The 13,093-nt window shown below is 18.6% G+C and overlaps 1 protein-coding gene across 3 annotated transcripts in view; it reads left to right on the forward strand.

Moving 5' to 3' along the window:
* The window catches only part of LOC108004399 (peptidyl-prolyl cis-trans isomerase-like 1), a 98,981-nt gene extending 91,306 nt beyond the window's left edge, over positions 1-7,675 (forward strand). For 2 of the 3 annotated variants that reach the window (XM_062085191.1, XM_062085190.1), the window contains exon 6: positions 4,882-7,675. In XM_062085191.1, the coding sequence (XP_061941175.1) occupies positions 4,882-4,928 (47 nt within the window). In that variant the 3' untranslated portion in view covers positions 4,929-7,675. The remainder of the gene's footprint in view (positions 1-4,881) is intronic. The other variant, XR_009832709.1, reaches the window with a different exon arrangement.
* The last annotated feature ends 5,418 nt before the right edge of the window (positions 7,676-13,093 follow it).

Consider the following 13,093-nt stretch of genomic DNA (forward strand, 5'->3'; position numbering starts at 1 on the left):
CCCGGATTCAGTAATAGATTTTTATGACCAAAAAAGTGCCAAAATTGATTTTTATTTATTTGATAAATAATGACATTATAATGTAGTCTCGTGAATATCAGCTGCGGCACACCACGCATGTAAATTAATAATTAATAATTAAAAAAAAGATAAACCTCCAAAGCTGAAAATTTATGCGTTAATTATTAATGTTGAAAATAATCCAAAAATAAAATATAATTAGCTAATTGAAACGTGAATCGTTAAGCGTCAGCTATTTATATAAACATGTATAAACAATCATTAAGTTCATATTGCAAAAACTGAAATTTGAGTAATTAATAGTTAGCATGATAGTTTAAACAAAAAAAAATAATCAACTAATTGTATATCGAGTGAAAGACCGTCAATGATGATAGTCAAAGATGTGGTGCGTTTACGATACATAGTTATCGTAATAGTTATCGTACCGCGATCAATTTTCACTATATCACTTGACAATCTTTTTCTCATCATATAGTAAACTGATTGTTTTTTTATTTAAACTGTTATGTCAAGTATTATTATAATAAATTATCATATAAATATATAAAGTTATTCTGCGCAATATGCATTTTACGCTTTAATGATTGTTGAACAATGAAATAAATAAAATAATATAAACATAAATAAATATTAAATATAAGATATATAAAATCGATGTCATTTAAAATAAAAAGATAGTTTTTAATCATCTTTAAACTGATTCGGTATGCATTTATCATGTCTCCGATTCGCTATTAGAATAGCTTTTGCAATTCCCTATAATCTTTTCATCATCATCTGTAAATAGATATAATAATTATGGATTATTCATATGCAAAAAATATATATAAAAAAGTTTTCTAGTACAGACTAAGTAATAAAAATTCAAAAAATGTGACAATCAATTATAAATTAGCTTATATTACACTGTCAAAGATGATTTACAATTAATTATTTATCATTAATATTAATTAATACATTATTAATGAAATATTACTTGATTAAATTAATGTATAATAAAGTTAATAATAAATTAATAATTAAAATTGTTTATAAAAATATTGCTAATTTATCTGATTCAATTGTTACGGTTTAGACGAATGCTCATTATTAAAATATTTGAAGTCGTATTTATCATTTTCTTCTTTCTAATCATAGTCAAGGAAAGATGCTTTGATTGAAATTTTTAAATGCACGTGGGCTCAAATTTTCGCAATCTACCAAACTTATAAAAAATATGGATGCAATTTCATTTTGCATGGTAAAGATATTGAACTATCAGTCTTGCTTTTTTAATCAAAATATATCATCATTTTGTAAGTCTTCAAAAATATTGTGATTCAAGTTTGAATAATGTTGTTTATAACTTTGAATCCATAAATTCAACAGATGAATTCCTCGATATTTTCGAAAACTTGTTCGCGAACTTTTGATAAATTATTCATTTCCACAAAACTTTATATGTAACTTCCCAAATTACTTAGCAAAAATATTTTTATCTTTTTTGGAAAAATGCTGGATTGTAATTGCAGTCTATATTACGTGAAAGATTGACAGCGCTTCGCTTAGTTTGTACTCTAAAGTCTGTGCAATATATGAATCGCTGATATGATATAGCTGTGCAATATTAATGAATCGCTGATGATTGCCTACCTAACTTTCATTGAAATTTAAAAACTTTTTTTCATTGCTTTCATATTTGCCAGCATTATAATTATAACATCAGTGTAAGAACATCGAGTCGTTACATTTGTCATAATCGATTTTACATACGTAGTAAATAATTTTAATATCAGCTTCTTATAATTGAATGTAAACACTTGCATTGCCAAGTATTGAAATGCTTGCCAGTATAAAACTATTAATCGATCCGTTAGCAAGCATCTTAGCCTTAACCATGATGTCCATAATGCCACAGTTATTGATGGATTTATTTATTGCTTGAAAACAGCCATCATAATATGAAAAGCACCAATATGAATAAATAATTGATCAAATTGTGGTTTATTACTGCATTGAATTTATAGAGCAATTTTAACGATTGCAAGGTCATAAATTGTTATAGTTTTCATTATATTCGATAGCGACTTTTTTACTTTGGTTCATTTCAATGACGACATATTTTATTTTGTTGGTGAATTATTGTGATTAAATAACAAATTTTGCTTGCATGATTTATCATTATGAAGTAAGTTATTAAAACCGACTCACATCAATGTATTTAATATTTGTAAAAAATGTGAAAGTATCCATGTAAAATTAATTTCGTGTATTCAACGCGATGGCATCAACATATTTTCACTAAATTGGGTATGGCTCACTAAGTTTTGGGTATAGTCGCAGTTCGTTAGATATGACGTCGATCCATTTTCATTTTTTATTCCGTTATTTTAATCATCTCTTTCAGCAACAAATGCGTTTTCAATAAAATTTTCTCTTCAATCAACATTTTTGTTGTCAACACTTCCTTCTTCCACATACTTCTTCACTTTCGATAATATTTCGGCTTTCAAAATTAATATTCACGTTACTTTATTGGACAAAATTATTGATATTTTCAATTATTGATTTGTCGTGATTTTGAAAAATTTGATTTATACAAAATTATAATTATATAATTATCTAATAAAGAATTAATGATGTTCTTAATAATTTTTTTGTTACTAAAATATTTTCATAATGTATTAAAATGAAATTTAGAATAAATGTGAAAATTTACTCCAACTAATAGAATGAATTCTTTTTTAGTGAAACGTTAATCATGCTATAATGTTCAATTGTTAATTGAAATATATCATTAATTAATGTTTAAGCACTAAATAAATTATTATAACCATGAAAATTTTTTATTATTGAATTTTTAAAATTATAATAATATAATAATAATTAAGGGAAGTCATTAAATCCGTTACTTCAAAAATATAATGATTATTAATCATTTTTAATAATAATTAAAAGAAAATATAAAAAATATAATTGTTATTTGTTAATTTACATTATTATTTTCAAAAAAAATTATTTATTGTTATATATGATTTCAAAATTGCTATTAAAAAATTAATTTCTATTTAATAATGATATTATATATTTCTATTTAATAATGATAAAATAATTAAAATAATTATATTAATTAAAAATTAATATAATTGTGTAAAAGTTCTCGATGAATTGATATTTTTAATTTTTATTCCAAAGCAAAAAAAATTATAAATTATTTATTTATTATTATAATATTTTCAAGGAATTATTCCATAATATTCCATAAAGTTATATATTGTGCAAAATAATAATAATAAAAATAAATAAATATTTATGTATTCATAATTTATATTTACTTGAAGAATTATTATCGAAATGATATGTGCAAAAATTTCTTATTATTTATTATAGAATTATAAAATCCTATAAAATAAATTAATCTCTATTCACTTAATGTTATATTTTCCACGTGCAGCCTCGATGAAACCATTACTTTCAAGGCAAATAGCTATATATATAAATAGTTTCATGATATTTTCATAAGTTTATCCGCCTCTGTACTTTCAGATAAGTTATTGTTTAACCTTCTAGTGTACATAGAACATTAAAATATTTATATTTGTTTTTTCTGCTCAATGATAATAGTTTCGAATTTTAAATAAATCACTCTTTTCGTCTATTCACAACTTTTTTGTGTGCATATTTGTTTATTATGTATGACAATCATGAAAGATTTCATAATTTTAATTTAAATATATATAAATCAAATTTAACATAATTTGTTATTTATTAATCCCAGTATCAGAAGACAAAAATCTTAAGAATCAATTGACGATTATGGTAAAAATTATGGATGACAATCGATCTCCTTGCCTGAGATTTTCTAATTTGAATTGTATTGTGTCTGATTCAGAATTATTGAATCACATATATTTATTATATTCAATTCTTAATAGGCATTTTTATGACTTTAAACGTATCTCTGATATTATATAAAATCGAATCAAACGCTTTAATAATATATATATAATATTTCATGGATATAAAGATTTGAAATATTATAACATTTGTCTAATTTAAATATATTTCTTGTTTTTTTATCTTTAGAAATTTTATCTACATCATGTTCATCATTATGTCTTCATCATTATTAATAGATTATTATTGGTTTATAATCCTTAATTCTTTTTATTCTATTTTTTTTTTACGACTATTTTTGCTTTTAATTTTTGCTTAAAGATATATAATTTATTTCTTATTTAAACAGTTGAACATTCTTATTGGAATCTATAGTGGGATTGTTTTTAATTAGCGACTATTCATGTCATTAGGATCTGGGCAGGACATAAATTATCAATTTCTATAGATTTCCATAGATTTTCGATGATTGGTCGAAAATATATTATTTCTATCTCGATCTAGATCCAACCGTCATTATAGTTTATCAGAATTGTATCTATTTTATAGATAGATAGATTGACCAATATTTTGCCTTTGATAATAGATTTTTCTTATCCTATGAAATTTGTTTTCTATTATATGCTTTCTTTATATTAGTTAAATAATTTCATAACTTTTTAATTTCTTTTCTAAATTGATCATTCAAGTACATATTCATTTATATATCATTTTACATATTCTTCAGCATATAAAATAATGCTGAAGAATAGTATTTTCTTATTAACAATATTATTAATCTGTATCATCATTTTTGTAAGTTCTGCTCATGCATCTTTTTATTTTTAGAGATAAAAAAAATTTGATTGTTATATATAACAATTCTTTTAAATATTCTCTGAAAGACTTCACCTGTACTTAAATTCATTTTATCAAGATTATTTGTTAAACCAATAAACCTTGCAAATCTATTTAGATTTAAAAATATTTTTATTTTTTTAGATAATGGACCAATAAAATTCCATTCGAGTGAATTGGCAACCCGATAAGACCATTGTTCGCAGAGATGACTCTTTTTCTTCTTCAAAAGAAATAAAGGATATTATAATAAAAAATAATTTAAATATAGCAGCTTGCTAAACTAAGATATCTTACTTTTAGATAAGGAACAAAAGACATCTCAAACGATCACTTTTTAATCGTTATGATTTCAGGTAAACTGATACTTCATCCTTTTATGCCATTATTATAATTTAAGAAAATTATAATTATTTCCGCCGTATATTTTATAAATTAGTATATAGAATACTATCTATATAGAATATCTAACATAGAATTATTCTATATGTTATATATGTTATAAAATATGTGAAATATTTTTGACATAAAAAATTTTGATTTTCCCGATTGTTAATAATTCTTGTGGGAGTTGATTTGAACAAATAAATCATATTAGGCAATGTTTTAATAATGAAACGTGATTAAACGTTAAACGTTAGATAAACTTTTATCTAATTTATTTCATTTAATAATTGTTCATTTTGCATTTGTGCTGTAATTCAATCAATTTCTGTAATATCAATACGAATTATTTAATGTTATCCACAAGAAGCTAAATACATCATGTATGTTCTTATTATATTTTTAATTATAATCTGTTTGATCTCAAAAGTAAATTTTCAGATAAGTTTTTTCAAACATCTTTGAATTTAAAGCAATAAATCTTTTTTAATACATAGTTTTTAATGTATTATAATCAGTTACAGTTTTAAACATTAATCTTAAATACATTTTAAAATAATAAAAAATAAACTTTGATGTTTATATTAAAACATAGCATATACATATTCTACTATTACTATATTACTACTATTCTACTATTACTATAAAGCAAATTATCATCTAAACATAACAGAAATATAAATCGATATTTTAAATTTTAGGATAAGTAAATTTTTTTTTCATATAAGATTTAATTTTTTTTCTTTGAAATCATATAATTCTTATTATATTAACAAATATAGTATTACATTGAGTCATAAATAATTTCCGATTCAGTTAAATAGAATCCATGTTCATATCTACTCACTATAAGTCACCGGGACAAACGAGTTTTTGTTTTTACTAAATAAATAAGGGTTCAGTTAGTCTTCTAACAACTATTTTGTGTGATGCATGTTTCATTAAATTGTTGTTCATAACCCCTAAAAGAAAAAGTGAATCATGTGAATTTATGTTGTTCATAAAAAATACCTAAAAAAGTAAAAAAATACATGTATTTTGAGAATTTAAACAAAGAAATAATGTTAAAGCGACAGTTAAAAAAATATGCACTGTATATAGTGAAAGTCTAATAAGTAACCTGAAAGTTAGAAATTGGTTTGTCAAATTTCATTCTGGAGATGATTTAAGAATGAACCGAGAGCAGAACGTCCTTCCGATCTTGACGAAAACCTTTTAAAGACAATATTGGAGCAAAATTCACGTCAATCAACAAAAGAGGTTAAAGCAGGAAGATTGAATACATCACAATCAACTGTTTGCCGTCACTTGAAAAAATTAGGAAAAGTTAGCAAGTTAGAAGTATGAATACTTCATAATCTTAGTGAATGGAATAAAAAAGATCGCATGTCAATTATTATATCAATTACTATAAGTCTGCTATCACAAGTAAAAATCGAGTTTTTTTAAACAGGATTATAACAGGTGATAAAAAATAAATCAACCATTCCTACCAGATCTGAAAACAAACATCTATGGAAAAAAGATTTATTGTGTATGTGATAGGATTGTCGAGATATAATTACGAGTTTTTGAAGTCAAATTGAATATTACTGCGGATATATATATTTAACAGCTGCAAAGAGTGAAAGAAAAATTCTATGAAAAGCGTCATGCACTCATCAATTGCAAAAACATCATTCTTTTACATACCAATGAGTGACCATATGTAGCAAGAGCAACTTAAGATAATTCTTGAACTTGGATGATCAGTTTTATTACATCCATCTTATTTTCTGGATTTTGTCCCAATAAACTATAACTTTTTCTGTTTCTTGTAAAACTTTTTGAATGAAAAAACTTTCAATTCTGAAGAGCAAGTCAGTCAAGCTGTCAAAAATTTCTTTTAATTCAAACTAATCACATTTTACAAGAATTGATAAGTTGTCAAGAAATTGGGAAAAGATCATACATAATAGTGAATATGTAATAAATTAATATAACTTTATTATTTAAGCAAATTATCATTAATGTTATAAAAGCAAAATAAGTATCTAATAAAAAAAAATTATTTATGATTCGACTTAATATATTGTTTTCTATAATAATAAATATGTATTGATCTATTTTTAGATAAAAAAATGTTAATTTAGAAAATATTTTAATTTAAATTATATGAAAAATCATATAAAATGATTACGTATACTATGATTACATACATATTACGTATAATATGATATTCGGTTTTTTATATTTTTTTAATATATATAAATTGTGTACAAAATTTTTTTTACTAAGTTATAGTATAGTGAAACATTAAATTTTATGAAATATACGTAATAGGTGACTATTTTTGTTTTAAATATTTCTATAAAATTAGCAATTATAGCAATATATAGGAATATAAAGCAATATTATTCTATAATATTATTATTATATCAATTATATATCATTATATTTATTGGTTTTATCATTTGTTATTTATATAACATATGATATTTTATATGTAAAAATAAAAAAGAAAATGTAAATGTTTAAATATTCATTTTATTAATAAAAACTGTTATAATATATATATATATATTTTGTTCTAATTGCAAATTAAATTAGAAATTTTTAAAAATATATTTATTTAAAAAAATTTAAAAATATATATAGTAAAAGAATATTTAGAAATGAAATCAGAATGAAGATAATTGAAAATTAAATTTTTTAAAAAATTTTTTTATATAATTTTGTTATATAAAAATGTAATAGGCACAATAAAATGATGCAATTTTTATTTAAATTTTTTGATAAAACTTTAAAATATGTTCTTAAAATATTTCACAAAAAAATTTTGAATTTATTTAAAGAGATGATTTCATTCTTTAAACCAATTTTTTAATCATTCTTTTAACCAAATTATTACACTAATGAAGAATAAGATTAAACATATTAGAAATAATTCATTCTATTTGTTTGTTTTATTTGTTTGTTTTAATTTTTCGATTTTCTAGATTGTCTAACCTTTTTTGCAAGATATTATTATAACATAAATATCACATCATTGTTTTCATGTATAATAGTTCTTTATTGCACTATTGGCTCTTTAATAATGTAAATATATTATAAATTAAATTAATAAATAAAATTAAAAATAAAGGTAGTCAAATTTGATGAGATAATAAAGAAAGAAGTAGACTCCAAATATAAAATTTTATATTATGTTTATATTTTGTTTATATTTTGAATATTTTTCAGATATGTTTTATATAAAATTTGTATATTTTGATATATTATAACTATATTAGTATTTTTAATCTATAATTAAAATATATCTAATTATAACAATAATATATTATAATAATAATTTATTATAATTAAGAATATAATAAATTATAAATTATAATAATAAATATTAAATAATAAATTAGTAGTGTTGATTAAAATCAAACTAAAAAAAAAGAAAAAAAAATTAGCAAGAATAAAATTTAAGAAATTTAAAAAATAATTAATAAAGATAAAAAACATGAAATAAATATAAAATATATTAGTCAAAACATGTTATCTATTGAGCTTAAATAATAAGATCTTAAAAAAAAAAAAAAAAGACAAGATAAAATCTATTATTGCTAAAAATATTATATAAAGTTATTCTTATTATAAGAAAACAAAAAAATATTCAACAACTTTAAAAAAATTATTTAGAATAATATATATTATAATATAATATTATAATACAATATTTCTGTTTTTATAATTTGTTTTTATATCTGATTTTAATAAAAAATTATTATTATTATGTATGTGAAATTGAAAATTATAATTTTATAGTAAAGAAGCAATTATAAATTATACGCAATAAAATAACAAATTCCTAGATTTTAATGACATTATTTTAAATATTATATTGCAAAAAATGCTATACTTTTAAAAAATGCTTTTAAAATAACTATAATTTATAAATAAAAGTTTGTAAAAAGATAAGAAACAATTATTAGAAAATTATTAAAATTATCAAAATTATGATTTCATTTATTTAAATTTAAAAAGATATTTTGTTTTATTCTCAAAATAAATTTAAATTATAATGTTAAACATAACAATCATTAAAAAAAATATTATAAGTAATATTAAATACAATTATTTGATTCTTAATAATAAGCTTCTTCATTATTATTATATGATATAAATTATTATTAGATTTATTTGAAATTTTTATTTGAAATTTTATATTAATTATCTACAATACAAAATATTATATTCTAGTCTTTTATAACTCAAAAAAATATAAGATTCTTTTCTACAATATAAATAAAAAAATTCTAATATAACAAAGATAAATAATATTCAAATTATTATTAAATTCAATAAAGTGTACAGTTTAGATTATACATATATATAAATAAATATTTATGAATGTAACAAAACATCAAAAATTTTATTATACAATTTCATAGTTATTATAAAATTTCAGAAGTTTAATAAACAAAGTTAATAAAGAAAAATGTCTGAGAAATACAATTTCTAATTTTGAACTTCTAAATATAATTTCTTCAACAAGAAATATCAATTTATATATCATATATTATATCTAAAAAATATAATATAAATATTCAAAATGTAAATAATTTCATTAACTATATATAATACACAATTATAATATATTAAAATTATAAAATATTATATTATAGCTAATAACAATTTAGATTTATTTTTTTTATTTACTGATTTCAATTGGAAAAATTGGAATAATTAGATTATTAAAATGTAAAAATTACATATAAAATTACTTGTGATTTAAAAACATTTTGATATTTTTCATATTTTTTATAGAAAAAAATAAATATAATGAGAAAACCTCATTGTAAATAATAATAATATAATATAAAAATAAATATTTACAAAAAATATAATAACAACTAACTTTTATAATATTTATAAAATTATTAAAAATATTTTCATTGTAAAATAAGAGATAATGAAAAATATTATTAATAATTTTATTATATCAGTAAATATAAATCATTAAGAATAATATTGATGAAATGATTATATTTTGAAATAATTAATTTATTTTGAATTAATCAATAATATTTTGAAATATTTGTAATATAGGAAATAATGATTTTTTTTAAAATTTGGGAAATCCTAATGACATTTGAAATCTAATATATGCAAAATATTATTATATTAATATTTTGAAATAATAATATTTTTGAATTTATAAGTAATTCATAAATAATTATAAGATATATTAATATATTAAAACTAAAAATTTATGGAAAATTAAAAATATAAAGAATTTTTTCATAAAGAAAATGGTATATATAAAAATATTCAAATATAGTATCTATTGACACCCATCAATAATCATTTATATTTATTACATTATATTTATTACATAAATAAAATTTCTGAAAAAAAAATATATTTAAATATTCAATTGTTCAAGTAAAACTAAATATTTATAAATAAAAAATAAAACAATTTTTAATTCGTAATAGTATAAACATATTAATAATTATGTAATGTAAAAAAAATCATGATAAAGATTATATATTCTTCAGTTTCATATTTTTTGAGTTAATAAAATGTAAATGCCACATTAGAAATTTAACCTTAGCTATTGCATAAAAAGTATAAAATTTTTTTATCTATAAAAATTGATTTCTGTTAAAAGCATGAAATTTTATTAATATAATTAAAAATCTAAAATTTTAAATTTACTATTTTGAAAGCATTGATCTTAATTAACTTAAGATCAATTTCTTGAAAATTGAATAAATAATAATTGATAAAAAGATAATAATTAATATAAATATTTTTAACTAACAAAAGAGAATATTGTACAAAGAAAAGAAAAATAGAATATATAAAATAAAAAAAAGTATAAAAAAAATCGGAACAAAAAAAAAGGATATGATCTCTTTAAAAGATAATAAAAGTAATATTCTAGTAATTCTAATTAAAATTAATTATGCAAATGTTATTTATTTGGTTGGTTATATTAACAATCAAGTCATTTGAAAATTATTATTCATTTGATCGATTACATTAACAATAACATCAAATTATTTGAAAATAAGTCATTTTAAATTACTAATATAAATATATTAAATGTTATTTTTATATTAATTATTATTCTTTTATAATATACTAATTATTGTTTTTATAATATACTGATATTTATGTTAAATATTATATTATTATATAATATTATATATTACATATTATATAATATAACAATATATAAATATTTTAATTACATTATATTATTTAAATTATATTAATTTATATTGATTATATATATTATCGTATTTTAACTTATTTACAATACACTATCATAAATGATAACATATAGATATAATACGCGTATTATAATTAGTAATATATCTTTCGAAGTAAAATATGGGATATTTTTTGTATTTTTTGTATAATGTATTTTTATAATTTTTAAATTTTTTATAAAAACATAATAGTTTATAATGTCAAAAAATTTAAGAGATATATTGAAACAATATAAATTTTTTTATAATTTTAAATTCAATATTCATAATAATAAGCATGCACATTGTTTGGAAATATCATATTTCAAGATTCTATATATCGCATGTCAATAAACAATAGAAGAGAGTATTTAACTCATGTGGCTTTTCCAAGTGCCACTATTAGCTTTGCACGTTGAACTAGTTGAACATTGTGGTTAGATTCTAATATTTTTGCGTTAAAAAATATACAAAAATTTAAATTAATTGCAATATTGTAATTATAAATAAACGTACGTATAAATGAACGTTGGAGTATTTACAAGAAATTAATAAAGGTACACATACAATTAAATTAATTATGAATTACATAAAATATAAAGTAAATTAAACAATTTTGTATTATTTTAAAATAATATTATTAGATTAATATAACATACTATTAAAAGATTATTGAAAGAATTATTAAAAAAAATTATTTAAAAAATATTAAAGAATTATAAAAGGATATTATTGTAGAATATTATTAAAAGATAATATAAAATAATATATATAAAATATATATAAAAAATATATATAAATATACATAATATTATGTATATATATGTATATACATATATATATGTATAATATACATATATATTGAAGGAAATAATTCAGAGACATTAAATTATATATTTTTTAAACATTTATTAAATAATATTTTTTTAAATATTTCAATATAAAATTACTACCATATTTTGTTAGTATAATATTAAATTTACAATAAATAACTTTATGTTTATGATGAATTTCATCACATAAAGTTATCTTTTTTATATTTTAAAAATAGCATGCAAAATTTTTTATAATTTTTTATGAAGTTTTTTATAATAGAAATTATAACTATAATTATTAACTTTTAATTATTTTTAATATTATAATTTTTATTAATATTATTAATTTAAATATAAATTACTCCTTTTAATAAAGATTAATTACCGAAATTAATTAACTTTTAAGTGATTATGTGATTTCTTTGATGACTTGTAAATGTTAAAAAATAAATAAATAAATGTTAATTTAAAATTTTGAAAAATTTCATAAATTTACAGAAATAAGTTAATTTATTTTTACAATAAATTTATTATTGTATAAAAATAATTTTATATCCTTAATTATTTTGATATTTAAAAAAATTATTAATAAATTATGAATTATTTTTTATTATATTAATTATTTGTATTTTTCATATTAATAACTCAAATGTTTTATAATAAAAGATTAATAACAATATTTAGAATATTGTAGAATATTATAATATTATAATATTATAATAGTAATTAATAATTAATTAAAATATTTTCACAAAAAATTATTAAAATATTTTTATGAAAATATACTTATTAATATTTTTTGCTATATATATTTTTGATGATAATTAAAGTAGTGAAAAATATTCATAATATAAAATTGTCATTTATAAATATCAAAATATTTTTATGTTTAAATAATTTTAATTAACTAATGTTATGTGATAAAGT

Source organism: Apis cerana, linkage group LG14 (assembly GCF_029169275.1).
Source record: "Apis cerana isolate GH-2021 linkage group LG14, AcerK_1.0, whole genome shotgun sequence".
NCBI classification, from domain to species: domain Eukaryota; kingdom Metazoa; phylum Arthropoda; class Insecta; order Hymenoptera; family Apidae; genus Apis; species Apis cerana.